At 36.7% G+C, this 17111-nt stretch overlaps 1 protein-coding gene across 1 annotated transcript in view; it reads right to left on the reverse strand.

Annotated features, from left to right (window-relative positions):
* Positions 1–8873: 8873 nt before the first annotated feature.
* The window catches only part of hivep3a (HIVEP zinc finger 3a), an 80440-nt gene continuing 72202 nt past the window's right edge, over positions 8874–17111 (reverse strand). Inside the window, exons 7-8 of the mRNA XM_056480344.1 lie at positions 15378–16045; positions 8874–10201 (exon numbers count right to left, since the gene is read on the reverse strand). Coding sequence (XP_056336319.1) covers positions 9629–10201; positions 15378–16045 — 1241 coding nt within the window. The 3' untranslated portion in view covers positions 8874–9628. The remainder of the gene's footprint in view (positions 10202–15377; positions 16046–17111) is intronic.

The following is a 17111-nucleotide window of genomic DNA, read 5'->3' on the forward strand; positions in this document are numbered from 1 at the left end:
ATTTTCACCCCTCAATGATTAGAAGGAATGGCCTGATTCAAGGCTTGTCACAAACTTGTATGTCCAAAAATATCCTTGATCACATGATGTCATTAGATTTTTTTCACTGCTCTAAACAGCAATAGCCAATGTGTCTTGTTTAGAATCTTACTCTTTCTGCACAAACACAGTTCAGTTAAAAAGTTTACCATTCACAATATCTGGTTATAACATGTGTTCTGTTTTGGGGTCAGTTATTCATTATATACTCACTGGTCAATTTATCAGGTACACTTTACTAGTACCGGGTTGGACCCCTTTTGCCTTCAGAACTGCCTTAATCATTTGTGGCATAGATTCAACAAGGTACTGAAAAAAATTCCTTTGAAATTTTGGTTCATATTGACATGACAGCATCATGCAGTTGCTGCAGATTTGTCGGCTGCATATCCGAGATGCAAATCTCCCATTCCATCTCATGCCAAAGGTTCTCTATTGGATTGAGATATGGTGACTGTGGAGGCCATTTGAGTACAGTGAACTCATTGTCATGTTCAAGAAACCAGTCTAAGATGATTCACACTTTATGACATGGTGCGTTATCCTGCTGGAAGTAGCCATCAGAAGATGGGTACACTGTGGTCATAAAGGGATGGACATGGTCAGGAACAATACTTAGGTAGGCTGTGGCATTGACACAATGCTCAATTGGTACTAATGTGCCTACAGTGTGCCAAGAAAATATCCCCCACACCATTACACCACCATCAACAGCCTGAACTGTTGATACAAGGCAGGGCGGATGCATGCTTTCATGTTGTTGATGTCAAATTCTGACCCTATCATCCAAATGTTGCAGCAGAAATCGAGACTCATTAGACCAGGCAACATTTTTCCAATCTTCCATTGTCCAATTTTGGTGAGCCTGTGTGAATTGTAGCCTCAGTTTCCTTTTTTTAGTTGACAGGAGTGACACCCGGTGTGATCTTCTGCTGCTGTAGCCCATCCACCTCAAGGTTGGACGTGTTGTGCATTCAGAGATGCTCTTCTGCATACCTCCGTTGTAACAAGTGGTCATTTGAGTTACTGTCTTTTTTGGACCATTCTCTGTTAACCCTAGAGATGGTTGTACATAAAATCCCAGAAGATCAGCAGCTTCTGAAACATTCTGATCAGCCTGTCTGGCATGAACAACCATGCCATGTTCAAAGTCCCTTAAATCACCTTTCTTCGCCATTCTGATTCTCAGTTTGAACTGCATCATGCATTGAACTGCATCTTGACCAAGTAATTCTGCTGTAATCTCTCGGCTGTGCGTGTATTTTAATTATGGCGTTTTTTTTGTTTTCATTCTGGCTTGTTGCGTAAGCAAATGACGTATCTCTGTAAACCAATAGTGTTCAGCTGCGCGTCTAGCTCCGCCTTTTGGTATCCTTTCTCGTGTTTGGTACCCTTTCGAAAGGGTGCCGAAAAAGTGGTACGGTACGGTTCGGTTCGGTACGCTTTTTGACAGTGGAAACGGCTTACCAAAGGAATTTACCAAACCAAACCGAACCTTACCGTACCACTCATTGGAAACGGGCCTTCAAAAATTCGGATTCCAAAATAATCAAAGTTACCACTAGTGTTCCCCTGGGTTCCATTTTTGCCCTATTCATTATCTATTAACTCTCTCTTAGTTATATCTGTAGGAAATATGGTACACAGGTTCATTTCTACATTAATGACAACCAACTTTATATGTCTTCCATCCCTTGAGACACCTTTTTAATAATTATTTTCCTGCTATTTAACTGAAATTAAAGCATTTTTTCTAAAACTCGGTAGTGGCCAGTTCTTTATAGGGGAACTAAATTCATTCTCACAAAATACTGCATCTCTTTGGACTTGTGAGTGAAACTGGAGCACCCGAAAGAAAAAAAAACATGCGAACACAGGGAGAACATGCAAACTCCACACAGAAATGCCAACTGGCCCAGCGACCTTCTTGCTGAGAGGTGACAGTGCTAACCACTAAGCCACCATGCCACCCATTATTATTATTATTATTAATTATGAATTAGTTTCTGGGGTTTAAATATCTGTGACGATTTGATACATCATTTAACGTGTCCCAGGGCAAGACCATATACAGTAGATCATGGACACACACTTCCATTTCCACTTCCTGTGCATTCCTCTGGTGTGAGTTAGGCTATAACCTGTATCACTAAAGAACATAAACAACATTTCTGGATCAGCGTCTGGAACTCAGGCAACATGAGGGCATGACTGATAAACCCTCATTGTATTATCAAAACCACCTGCATATTTTAAGCATATACAAACATATTCCAGAGCTGATAGCTATAACAAAACCAGTAACCAACATTTGCTATGAAACCGGTTAATCATTTTGGCCCCAAGTTGAAATTGAAATAGGGTTGGGATTATGCATTTATGTTCTTTTTGTTCTTTATTGAATTATTTTGAGCTACTCTGTCCTGTTGTACTGTTCAGAGGACACCCTGGGCTTTCTAGTGATATGTCATTTGATTGGCTGGCATGCTAGGAACCACTTCTTACATTGCATCCTAAATGGCTGACATACAAAAAAGCACATTTTAAGGGAAGGAGAGAGGCATGTAAAATTTTGCTTTTTAAATGTCTTTTTTTTACTATTATTATTACACCTATATATTTGTTTATTTAAGTGTCAGGAACAATCAATTTAGCTTTCAAAGCTGTTAACTTGTTTGTGTTTCAAAATATCATCCTTTTTTAAAAAAGGACCATCTTAATGTAATTAATGACTGCATGTTGTAGGGGGCAGAACTGAAGCAGAGATGATTCTTCTGATTTGGAGTCTGACAATTAGAGAATTAGAGACAATTAGAGAATGACAATCAGTTTTAAATCACTTTTATGTTAAATTTGTTTTGGATTAACATCCCTTTTTTTTTCTTTTTCTTTTTTTTTTTGAGTTCGGCTCTCTTTCAGACTAAACTGTTTCAGGAATTTCAATACAAAAGGAAAAAATGGCTTTTGTTTTGTTTTTGTTACATTAATATTGTATTATTATCTCTTTACAGCCATATCCTGTACAGTTTTGTTTTCTGAGTGGCGGTCGTTTTGAACTAAAATGGTCCTGTGGTCCACTACAGTGGACATGCTGTAAAATTAAAAATAAAAACAAAATGTAAAAACTCTAAATTGTACAAATTTATTTAACCCAAAGGATGTAGGAAATCACAGGAAAAAAAAAAAATATTCGGGTCTCAGGAGGATATTATTTTTAATCAAAAAATGCCATCAGAAATGTAATTTCGGTAGAGACTCTCTTAAAGGTGTGATAAAATGTATTTATACTATTGATTACAATTTTATTTACATGTTGTAGCCTTTTAACAAAATGAGCCTCAGTTAACTAAACATTTAGATAGAGATACATTTACAGACAAAGTGTGTTACATTATAATACAATTTTTATATGAATTAGATAAGATGGTTTACTTAGCTTATCTGGACCTTAAGCAGAGTCTTTACTAAAGGATCTTTTATTGATAACTTTGACTCACGGCAAAATTGTGTTTTCCTCTATTTCAGTGCATTCACAGCGACATCTAGTGACATAATTTATTAATCACATTAATATTCACAGTGCCTAAAATGTTAAATTCAAGAAACGCGTAATAAGTAAAGCAGGCAAATTATGGGCCATTACCTCACTTTTTATCGTCAATAAAACTTTTTCATGCTTTTTTTTTTTTTTTTTCAAATTCCCAACAAAACATAACCTTGCAAGCACATTACAGTCAGTTAAGAGTGCCTTTACTGTGTTATTTTACAGATACAAAAAATGTAATTGCAATATTGATTTATAGTTTAGAAGTAAATAATAATAGGAATAACAATAAATAAATAAATAATTAAATTAATTAATTAATTAAACAAACAACTTGTTGACTCTGATTTCCCCCACAGTCCAAACACATGCGGTACAGGTGAATTAAATAATTGCCGATTCCCAGTGATGGGTTGCGGCTGGAAGGGCATCCGCTGCATAAAACATGCTGGATAAGTTGGCGGTTCATTCCGTTGTGGCGACCCCGGATTAATAAAGGGACTAAGCTGAAAATGAATGAATGATTGAATGAATGAATAAATGACTGGGTGACACGGTGGCTCCCATCTGGGTCAGTTGGCATTTCTGTGTGTAGTTTGAATGTTCTCCCCGTGTTGGCGTGGGTTTCGGGTGCTTCGGTTTCCCCCACAGTCCAAATACATGCGCTATAGGTGAATTGAATAAACTAAATTGGCTGTAGTCTATGTAAATGAATGTGTATGGATGTTGGGAAAGTACTGGGTTGCAGCTGGAGGCTATCCGCTGTGGCGACCCCTGACGAATAAAGGGACTAAGATGAAGGAAAATGAATGAATGACTGAATGAATGAATAAATACAATTCTAATGTAAGTTTGATTTTTTATTTTATTGTTATTTACATGGTCACGTGCCACTAGAGGGCGTTGTTTATCACCAAACTGCTGCTATGACATTCTCTGAACATATTCTTAGGTCACACACTAACATGGCTTTCAGTTGGGGTCAAATGTATTCTAATCACAAGGCTAAAGTGCACATATTTTGCTAGTTAGGACGACCCCTTTAGCTTCTGCTGGAGTTGATAGTGCTGGACAATATCCTTTGACCTTTGCAGACTCATTCCACTGGCTGATACTGCCTTTCAGAGACAGGCCAAAGAAAAAAGTGTATTGCCAAATATGCTCAAAAAGAAATATCGACACAGCTAAAATAATATTTAAATATGCGCAAGCATTTGACCACATTTATAATTATACAATGTTTATTAGGGTAACAATTTATTAAGTTTAAGTAAGCTATATAAGTAATAAATAACACACGATACATACAAAATATCTAACATTCAATTTGAAACTTTTCCATTCAGAATTATTACTAAGCACTTAAGTACAGTATGTTAAAAAACAAAGTCATTAATATTAACTCTTATGTGACCATTTACATACAATAGTGATCAAAACTATTAGAAAACCTGACAAGTCTTAAATTATTGACATTTTTTGCCTACAAAACATGATTTTATCTCACTATTTTCAACATTTAGATAGTTGCTCTGAGCACGACTCAAATCAGATTGTGTTTTCTGTCTAGTTTTAATCTTTCAGCTTAATCCCTGGTATATCAAATAAATGAACCGCCAATTACCCTGGCATATGTTTTAAGCAGAGAATGCCTTTCCAGCTGCAACCAGCACTGAGGAACACCCATACTCAAACATTCACACACTCACATACACACACATGCACGCACGCACGCACGCACGCACGCACGCACGCACACACACACACACACACACACACACACACACACACACACACACACACACACACACACACACACACACACACACACACACACACACACTGACCAATTGTTGTTGTTTTTCCAATTCGATTCAAATAATATTTGGTTAATGTTATTATTATTAATATTAATATCTTTATATGAAAATAACCTAAATCTGATTGCATTGTCTCTATGGTTTAATCATGCCATTCATTTTATGAGTATTGTTACATCCAGTTCAACAACTGAAACCTCTCCTAAACATGTTAAATGTTCTATAAATTTTGGCCATCAAAGTACAGTAACCATAAATTTATCTATCTAATCTGATACACAACTTTAAGCAAACCTCTTTCTTCATAAAGGTAAAAATTATTTATTGAAATCATAAAAGCTAAAACGCATAAATATGAATGTAAATGTGAATTATATTTGTAATTGCTATAATCCATACAGTGGAATAACAACATTGCTGCATATAATATGAAATGGAATCAAGACAGAACACTTCAGGATTTTGTGCATAGTTTATCGAATAAAACAAACACAGCCAAAGAAACAGAAACCATGTTTTAATGCAAATTCTTGTTACTCGTATATTTCTGATCATTTTTATCCTGTCTGAAGATTACACAAGAGATCTCTGTCTACCTGAATACATCACGACGGGAGGAACACCATACTGACATCTTCCCACATCTAAATAATCAACACCACGAGAACATCTGAACCATCAAGCAGAGCTGTTCATCTTCTGAGTTTGTCCACATTCTATAGACTAGTTACTGGAAATGCATGAGTGCTTCGATTTTTGGTCAAAATATTCAACTGACCGTCACGTACAACAAAGAAAAACACACATACACCGCAATGCTATAGAATATAGTATAAATGCATATAAAAACATACATTTGTACAGTGGGATTTCTATTAAGATTTACAGTAGGATATAGATTTTTATTATTAATGTAATATCCATGATGAGTGGAAAATTCCTTAAATGGTTCCATGCTGTAACACAATAAAACGTGAAAATGTGAATTTCATTGGCACCTTATATATAGTTTAATTAAATATGCAATAAAGTGTATTAATTTTACGCCACATATCTCACACACGCATGTACAGTACATGCGTGCTTGGTGTGTGTAAAAGGCAGACAGCAATCAAGAAAATATAGAAGTCGGGAACATAATGTATCTACACATCAAGGTTTAACCAAGCCAAAAATTACTCAGATTGTTTAACAAAGTCCAAATGACTTCAACCGTAGTCACATTTCTCTGGTATACCCAAAATCTGAAGGACAGTTTATTCAAAAATATAAATTCTGTCATCATGTATGCATCTTCAAATCCATACCATCATGTTAGGCAAAACTTACAGGCTCAAATAAATACATTTCTAACATAGTCTAAAAGTGGACTATACAACCCATGCCTTGAGTGTAAATCTTCTGAAACCATGCTATAGTCATGAACCACATATATGTGTTGTGTTTTATATTCGCTGACGTACATGTGTAATTTAAGTAGGGTGATTACATCAATAACTGACATAATTAAGATTTGTTGTTTAAAGTGTCTCCTGTAAACATCCACTATCATTAGGACAAAACTTAAAAAAAAAATTGCTTTACTTACAGCTGGCGAGAATAAATAATTGTGATGACAGTATTACATGTGGATCTAGTTCTATGAGTAAAAGGGTGAAACATTAAACACTGTAGCCAATCACAGTCATATCTGGTTAACAAATATATTCAGTCATTTCGATTTCTGCAGTCGTAGCACACTGTGAATAGTGCAAACTTGATGTAAATAAAATTATTGAGCGGTGTAGCAATTATATTAATTATATCTGGATTTGATGAGAGAGTGCAGAACTTGTACTTAATTGAAGTGATTGCAGAACTCTTTGTTCTCTTATATATTCTCTTATTTATTATAGACTACTTAACTAATTTTTGAGAGCTAAATTGGGAAAGTGGGAACAATTTGTAAGGTTGTGGACCTGCCAGTTATGTGACAACATCTCTGCAGGCACCTTGATGTCAAAAGGATATCAAAAAACACATTAAAAACGCAAATCGATTTGATGTCAAACCCTTGAGGTCAATTTAACATCCACACATTGATGCCATTTTGATCTTTAAAATAATGATTTAAGAAGTATTTTTATGTAAGAAAGGTTTTATTAATCTGAAGGCTTTGATTCCAATTTGCAAATTTACACTGGAGTTTGTATCCTTATGATAAATGTAAACTATTTTGATCTCATTGGCGTCAAAAAAAGGTCAAAAATCTATTTCTGGACAGGGCTGTAATTGATTTTTATAATTTTTTTTTTTGTATGCCAATGTTAGATGTTCACTTGATGTTGTTTTGACATCAACATAGTCAACTGACATTAAATGTTCAAGAAACCCTTGAGTATTTTTTGTGATTTTAACATATTTTTGTGTGTTGAGCATCAGTTAAGACGTTGTTAACACCTGTCAGCTTTAATTGTGGGGAAAACTGGATAATTTGGAGCTTTTGTCAGATAATTTCATCTTCTGGTTTTAAAATCATTTTTGGAGCGGGATCAAAATCTTTGAAATATCGCGAATCTGCCTGTCCAGTGATGACGCGTCGGTTTCTCATTATTATTCATAGCTTAGTTTTCTTATCCTATTAGAAGACACTGCTTCTTAATTATTCTTGAGAGCACATACTTTTCGAATGCAAGGCAGAACTGCCAAGCTGTGAGACCGCGGCTGTGCACGGCACGCAGTATTTAGCCGTATATGAAGAATTGTGTTTGTTTCCCCATGATCCATGAGGTTTGTTGCATGTTTTTCCCTGTGATGCTGCCAGGCCCGATACAGCAAAGCAGAGAGAGCTGTACGAGAATTGGAGAATGGTGGACTTTGTCTTTTATCAGTTGAGTTTGTTACCATTCAGACACATCACCTTTCCGTGCTGCTGTGTTTACCAATGGATTACTGGCAGTGTTAATGGTTGAAATAGATAGGACAAGAGACTTGCTGCACTGCTCCACTGTGTCTGCATTCAGACCTGGGGATTGAGGAGGAGAGAAGTCCTCCTCATTTATATTGTTTATATGAACATAATTATCTTTATAATAATGTAACAAATTACGGTTATGTGTATATTATAACTAACATATGTAGCAGGACATAAAATTACTTACTTTAATTTTTTTGCTGTTTATTTTATTTTCTCAGCTTGCATCATTTTAACTTTGTAAACAATAAAATCATCTCCTCGCGGTTTGTGTCTCATTTTGTGAGCCAAGTGACAGTAGTTCGCTTCTCTCTTTTCCCCTGCTCTGCTGGCCACACCCACTTCTCCCTCTGCTCACAGCGCTCCACGCCCAGCATGAAGCATTTTTTGAAAAAATTATGGTAGACTTGAGCTGAAAGAGGGGGGTTTCCTGATCCTTTAAATAAATTAGCATTTTTGATGTCAGACAGTCATATATTCGTCTAGTAAAAAAAAATCATTCCCACTTTCCCATTGCTGCTCTTAAGTATCACTCAAAGGGGATTTTTTATTTAAATCCCAAATAAAACAAACATATGTGAAATAATAACAATTAAAATATTAATTCAATCACTTTTGTTGACAATACTGTTGTTGTTTTTATCCAGCAAATTAATGTTAAAAACACTGATAACCAAACAGAATACATCCTTCTTCTTCTTTTAAACACAAGCATTTAATTAAATATGCTTCCAACAAAACTGCTGACCAAGCTGATGATAAACCAAACTATATTGTGTGCTTCTGTGGATGTCATACAGTAAATAAAATAGAGTTAAATATCTTTATAATTTTGGTGTAAACAGGCCATTAGATTCATTTACTGAATCAGATAATCAAGACTCTACACTTTGTATTATATCTGCGCTGAGTGATATCACAGGAGGGAATTTGTCATAGTTTTCGTCGGTGAAATGTTTTTTTTAATATGTAAATAATCTAAATATAAAGCTGTAAGCCACACTTTTTCAACCATTTTCACTTTAATCATGTCACAACAGATTGTCTTTAATAGTGGAGAGACATTTTTTGCCACCATATTAAATTTAGTGTTTTTCTTTATTATTATTATGGCACCAAACTCTCATTAATTTCCAACCATGTTAAAAGATAATCAAATGCATTTTTGTGTGAAAATAAAAATTAAATTGCATTATTCTGACAAACATGCAGGTTTGTAGTAGTATGCATATAAACAATGACAGAAATTTCATTTTTGTCTAAACTTCTCCTTCAACACTTAGCATCCATAGACGCTCTTGAGCCGTCTACCGGCTGAGTTTTCTTGGGACTTCGAGAATGCTTTCTGTTATTTTTTTGAGAGATACTCTTCCATGTCGTCATTGCGACACTGGGCACCTCTTTCTTTCTTGAAAAAAGCTCTGCTTGAACCACCCCATGGAATTGCTCTTTGTCCTCATCAGAGGAAGCTTTACTCTTGGAGCTTATCTCCACCGCAGGATCTGTAAACACTATCAGCTGATTCTTCCGATGAGGAACTTCACCTACAGGACTCCTCCCAGTGCCTTTCTCCTTGGTCAGCACAGTCACAGTCATCTGGGCTACGCTGTGGTTCAGAGATGTACTTCGGAGGAGCATATTGGAGCGTGGCTGCACCATCTGGATCCCGCCGATAGGAATGGTGAGGCTGAGATTGGGAATCATCACCTGAGGCTGGGAGTGCAGAGGCAGGTGACTTAACACACGCTGGCCTTCCCTGGGCTGCATGTTCCTGGACAGACGCCCGTGTGCTGGAGGCCAAGACTGGGTCATGTTGGTCCTTCTGTGAGGACTATGTGTTTTCTCCTTGAAAGGAACCAGAAATAAATATTTTAGTGAATTCACCAAGTGGTCTGTTGTATATTGTAGAGTGACCGCTAATGTAGTCATCTTTATTCTAGGCGCAGGATGTTCTTTCTAAAGAGTGTGGTAAGTCTCGTTTTGCGGATTTAGCTAAAGATAATCCTGGTTCATCCAGAATTAGTATTTCAGACAGCTGATGGTAAACAGATGAGTATATATTTTTAAGTTCAGCCATCATTTCTTGGGTTGGTATGGAAGGTTTTGGTTTTAATTGTATGTAAAGACCGGTGGCCTCGCTGCTATTTCTGATAAAGGTGTGACACTAAAATAACACACGGTGTGCTTTTAGAATCAGGATATTTGTTTTTGCGTGTTTATTTTGGCTGTTTTTGGTTGTCTTGTTTTCAGATGAATTGCTTTTTGTGCTATAATAAAAATGGTCTTTCTATTAGTGGACTAAAACAAACTTGACAAAGAAAGAATGATACGCATATTTAGTTATGAAGACAGGAAACCCATTTACTCACTGAAGTGTGGCTCATTCAAAAATATCTTCCAAAAATATATGTTTTTTTGTAATTCTGTTGTGCTTTAAAAATAATAATTAGGGCCCGTATTTATCAAGCATCTGAGAAATACTTGAACAGTAATTTTACAATTGACTTAAGAGTAAAAACTTGTTGGCACAAAGATGCACTTAAAGGCTACGTATCATCCATCTCATTCATAATTTAGGTGAAGTGTAGGAGAAAATTCAAGTGTCATTTTAGAGGTGATTCACAACACTTATCTGTGCCACAAATCGGATTTTGGATGACAACACAGGCATGGACCAACCACTGATTTCTTAATTTAAGGATATTTTCAAAATGATTCATGTTATAATAATTCACACATTTTATAGTAAGGAATTTAGAAGAATATATTATAATATACACTTGATATTGGAAAGGAAACAACACATTAATATTTTTACCAAGTTTTACTTATAATATTTTAAACCAGAGAGCTGTTGCAGTGGTGGTGTGACCAACTTCAAGTCATTGACAAATGATGATGATGCTCTGTCTATATCAGGGGTGCCCAAACTTTCTTATGAAAGACCAAAAACCAAACTTGATTGATGGTGCTGGGCCCAAGCTAAATATACCAAACTGTGTTACATTAAAGCTGCCATGGTAACATCCTAATTTAATAATATTTAAAAATATGAAGAAAAGATACTTTAATCGTATTAAATTATATATATATATATATATATATATATATATATATATATATATTTTTTTTTTTTATTATTATTATTTTTTTTACATTTTATAATGTACTTTTTATAATAAAACCATAAACAATCTCATTTATAACACAATGGAGTTCAATGTTTTTTTTTTTCTCGATAATGAAATATGTGTCCTAATAGGGTTTTTAGCAATGTGCCACACATTTATCTGTCAACAAAATGTCTAAAAAAATGTGTTTTATGGTTTCATGCCCCTTTAATAATCTGATTAATTCACAACGTTTAATTGAAACATTTAATTTCAAGATTTGAATGACGATCTCTATTGAGGTATTCACCCAAACTTTCCCCATCAGCTGTCCTCATCTGATTGGTTGGGACAACTTTGGCCCGTGGGCCCTAGTATAGGCATCTGTGGTCTAAATGATACCACTTGATGAACTGCTTGCTGTCAAACATATAAAAATCATTATTACTCTCTTGAAAGATTTGTATACTTCTCTGTCTCCAAACCAAAGATCTGCGACCTGACGGTGAATCACTGTCCGATTGCCAATTTTTTGCAGTGGAAGTTTAGTCGATTGCACTGCTCGCATTTCACTATTCAGACAACAAGTCATTAAAAAATGTGTGCCGCACAGTTCTCTACTCCACAGTGCCACCACAAGCCCTCACTGCCAACTCGCAAAGCACTTGAGAGACCTCTCAAACTGTGATAAATAACTGGAAGAGTAAGAAGAATTCTTAGCTTTAAGAAATTTGAAATCTTGTCTTCAAACTTAGGTTTGCAAGTAGGAGTAATTTTATAAATGGCACTCTGAGAAGCTTGATAAATACTGGCCCAGAATCAAAAGATCCTTGATACATGCTGTAGTAGAGTGACATACTGGACCAAGTCCATTACGTAGCAGACATTGTAATGTGCATGCTTACTTTGAGGGGTTGGTGTGGAGGTTAATATGTAATGGGTTATTTAATGAATAACACAAACAATTCTCATTTCTAGCAACAACTGCTCATGCATGCACATCCACTACATTTTGGACCTAATTCCTCACTCCGTCATGCTACAGGGTTGTGATATAAACTAAATTCTATTGGTTGTTTTTGAAAAGCGGAAGGAGTTGTTCTATGCCCCACCCTGTCTTCTTGCTTCAGTTGAGTTTACTCAGCAGCATCGAACAAAAATGCACATTTAAAAGCACTTCACAGGACCTTTAATAATTAGGTAGCTAAGACCTAGGGCCCTATCATACACCTGGCGCAATAAGGCGCAAGACGTGTTTGGCACGATTTGTTGCTATTTTCAGACAAACGCAACCCTAATTTTCCTGTTTTGCACCACTTTGTTTAAATAGCAAATCCATTTGCGCCGCTTTGTGGACTCATGGGTGTTCCAGACTAGAAAGGAGATGTGTTAAGGTGCATTGAAATAAAGAGAAAGTAAAAAGGCCGAATGGAGGAGACTCGTTCTTTTTCCTCGTGTGATAGAATGGGTGTGGTGACTGACAGTTTCACCCATCTATCAGCATGTGGCACCCTGCTATATAAACTGGGAAGTTCACCCTTACGGCACGTCATGTCTGACTTCAGGTCTTGTGCGTCATTTCCCATGTTTTGGCCTCTGGTTTCAGTGTTTGCAGGTAAGTGTGTTAGCTTTTAGCTGCTGTTAACCTGAGTTTTAATGTAATAATAATGGTTGTGTTAAATCTAGGGCTGTTATATAGACTGCATGAGTGAAGCTGTATGAGGAGTGTGCTATAAGCTGTGCACAGGTATGTTCACATTACACACAGTGGCTTGAATAGGCTGGGGAGACGCTGCCTGGATGATTCTCTGTAATTTTTAGTCCTCTGTCGCTCTAGAGTTTTCTGCCCTGTGTTTTAATGGTCTTGTGTTGACGGAGAGACTGCTGCTTCTGACTGTTATACCTGTGGTGAGTGTTTTTGCCTTTTAAATCATACGCTTTTAATCACTTTCTGACGATCGCAACTAATGCTGTTTGTTTAATGCAGATCCTCCTTCTCCAGTGTGATTAACATTATGCTATTGCTGCCTTTCCGCCAAGTTATATTGGTGCTTCCTGCACTGGGCATCTGAAGTAGTATCTACGCCATTCCAGTGGCAATCAGAAGCTCTGCCATTACAGCAAACGAATGAAAAGTCGCAGATATCGCCTCTAGTAGAGGGGGGTTAGGTTTAGGTTTAGGTTGGGTTGAGTTTTGTTTGTTTCACTTTCTTGCTACTGCTGTAATTTATAGCAACACCACACATTTTGTTATTTTAGTATTTCATCTGGGTTGTATTGTTTAACTGTGTTTGATTTCTCAGTTGTCATATTAGTTTACTGTATTTTAAGTATTGTCAAATCGAGAGCCGACGTGTCAATTTTCTGTGAGCAACAGTAACTTTTTATATTTGATTTGGTAATTTTAGTATAGTTTTTGTCTGTATATTTACACCTTTTGTGTTTTTCAGGAGTCTGGATTTCACGGGTGGAGGGGCCCTTCGGTATAAACTGGTGTGGGACACTTCTTTGACTGATGTGATGCTGAGTGGGTGACGTACACGGTGGTGTGTCTATAGAGTGCTGTGGATTTATTCTTTGGTGTTCACTCCTCCTGGTGAGAGCCCAGCTCCTGGGTTAAGTGTGGTGGTTTTATTATTATTATTATTATTATTAATATTTTTGATTACTGTTGTTCATAGTGAGAAAATGTGCTTTTAATTTCTGTTGATTTTATGAGTGTACACTAATGCTTGAACTGAATAAAGTTTGTATTTTTATAAATTGTTTCCCACGTTCCTGCTTGCACTTATTTTAAAGGGAACGATCCTGTGTCCTTGTTTGGACGTATTCCCCATTAAGTTGGGGTGGCCTAGTCGCTACAATTCTTTATAGAAACACACATTGTGTGTGCTCCCTCCTTTCTGTTCTCAAGCCCTCCACGCAGATGGTCTGTTTTCTTGCTGGTGAACCATTCAGTATTTCCACAAAGTCTGCCATGCAAATAGCAAATGCGTCATGGCGCGACGCAAATTACTTTTAAAGGGAATGGGAGATAAGACTCTGAGTGGTTTAATGCATGTTTTGCTCAAAACACACCCACAACTCATTAAGAGAATAAGCACAACCCTGTTAGACCATGCGCCGTGGCGCAAACCGTATTTTTCTGTCCTTAAAATAGCAAAAGTGGATTCAGACATGCCTTTAATGCTTTAGCACCATGCGCTTTAGACTCTACACCTACATCCTTAAAATAGAGCCCCTAGTCTTAACACTTAAGGTTATAGCACACTGAATCTGAAATTTTAATTTGTAATTTTCACACGTTAAATTCGACCTCATGTTGTGTGAATTGTATTGACACACTACCTCTGAAACTTTCATCTGTCATAAAAAAACTAACTGGGTATCTGCCATCTATTATAATGGCTATAGGTACTGCCAGTTTTTATTCTGGATTTGTTTATATACGTGTGTGAACGTACACACATTCGTATGTGTGAAGTATCACAAGCAATGTCTCAAAATTTCACTCATTTCCTGAAACAAACTTTGCATTTTGGAAAAATCATAGCGCAGCTCTTTGATAATGAGCTGAACGCTCCTTCCTCTCTATGCAGTATTGGATGAACACAATATGTAGTCTATTCCTCTTTCTTTTTCTACTTTGGAGAAGAGAGAACAAAGTATCTCTGATAGCTAACTACAAAATGTTTTGCGTAATTTCGTAATGGATTAAATAATATGCATCGGACTCAGTGTGCAATTGTTTACGTGACAAATTTTTCACATATGAATATGAAAAAAATACATATGAAAATTTCGGACATACATACAGCCCTTGATTTTGAATGTGTCTTAAATTATCTTATCACAGTCTGCACAAAAATGAATGCTCATGAAACATAAAAAAGCCACATGAAGTCACTCACCGTTTTTTTCTTGAGGTTTAACCTGTTAGGTGAGGCTTTTGCTGCTCTGGGTCTGTCAGCCTGGTACTTAATAGTTACACTGGCCCCAACAGTCAATGCCAGGGGACAACTGGGAGACGAAGGCCGTATGGGGGACAGGGCCCTAATGGGGGACACACGCCTCTCTGAGAAGGATGAAGTTGAGCGGTCAGAAGGAGACATTGAGGACAGACAGGATGATGGAGACAGACTTAGTCTCGGAGAAGGACATCGTAGAGGGGACATGTCCCGTCCAGGAGACTGTGGTAAAGCAGGGGACATTTGGAGGCCAGGAGAAAGGCTACGGATTGGGGATGAGCACATTCCTGTGGTGGGTTCAAGGTGCAAAAGTGTCACTATAGACTTTGTTGTCTTCGGAGAGGAAGCTTCTCCATAGTGGCTGGGCTTTCGAGGGCTCATGCTGACCGGCGGTTTGGGGTGTTGTTCCCAGCCTGGGTTTGAAAGGCCTAAGATGTCACACGAGCCAGAGTCATCTCTGGAGATGGACGTCCACTTGGATGATGAAGAGGAGCATGAAGTCTGCTCATTACCTTCATCATTATCATCAGCTTTGTCATCAGATTCTTCTGCATCTGAGAACTGGTGTTCTTCCACTTCCTCTGTTTCAAGGAAATGTTTAGCACTGTCACCTACAGCACAAAAGACTCACTGTATTAGCATTCTACAGAAATTATATACAGTTGAGGTCAGAATTATTAGCCCCCCCCCCTGTTTATTTTTTCCCCCCAATTTCTGTTTAACGGAGAAAGGATTTTTTCAACACATTTCTAAACATAATAGTTTTAATAACTCATTTCTAATAACTGATTTATTTTTATCTTTGCCATGATGACAGTAAATAGTATTTTTCCAGATATTTTTCAAGACACTTCTACGTATACAGCTTAAAGTGACATTTAAAGGCTTAACTAGGCTTATTAGGTTAACTAGGCAGGTTAGGGTAATTAGGCAAGTAATTGTGTAACGATGGTTTGTTCTGTAGACCAGTGTTTCCCACCCCTGTTGCTGAAGGCACACCAGCAGTACACATTTTCAACCTCTCCATAATCCAACACACCTAAATCAACTTATCATAACATCAGAAGAGACTCCAACACCTGAAGTTAATGGGTCAGAAAAGGAAGACATCCAAAATATGTACTGTTGGTGTGCCTCCAGGAACAGGGTTGGGAAACACTGCTGTAGACTATCGAAAAAAAATAGCTTAAAGGGGCTAATAATTTAGACCTTAAAATGGTGTTTAAATAAATTTAAAACTGCTTTTATTCTAGCCAAAATAACACAAATAATATTTTTTTTCTGTTAAACATCATTTGGGAAATATTTTAAAAAGAAAAAAATTAAAAGGGAGGCTAATAATTCTGTCTTCAACTATATATTTTTAAAACAGAAAAGACATATTTTATTTCGTATTATCAAAGGCTGTGTGAAATACTTTATTCCGATACCTAGGAATGTTACTCCCAGATAACAACCATTAAAACTAAAAACACAGGCTCATCCCGGTACTTTGAATTATCTTGACTGTGCAGTGAATACATCCACGTCCATATTAACATGCTTGTCTGTCACGGTACTGTTTGGTGACATTTTGTGACTGAATAAAACATAGGTTAGTGCATGCTCCATTCAGTTGTTTTTGTTTCTGTCAGTTTAAGCTTTAATTTAAGAATTAAAAAACAACTACGGCTCATT

This window comes from Danio aesculapii, chromosome 19 (assembly GCF_903798145.1).
Source record: "Danio aesculapii chromosome 19, fDanAes4.1, whole genome shotgun sequence".
In the NCBI taxonomy this organism is placed as follows: domain Eukaryota; kingdom Metazoa; phylum Chordata; class Actinopteri; order Cypriniformes; family Danionidae; genus Danio; species Danio aesculapii.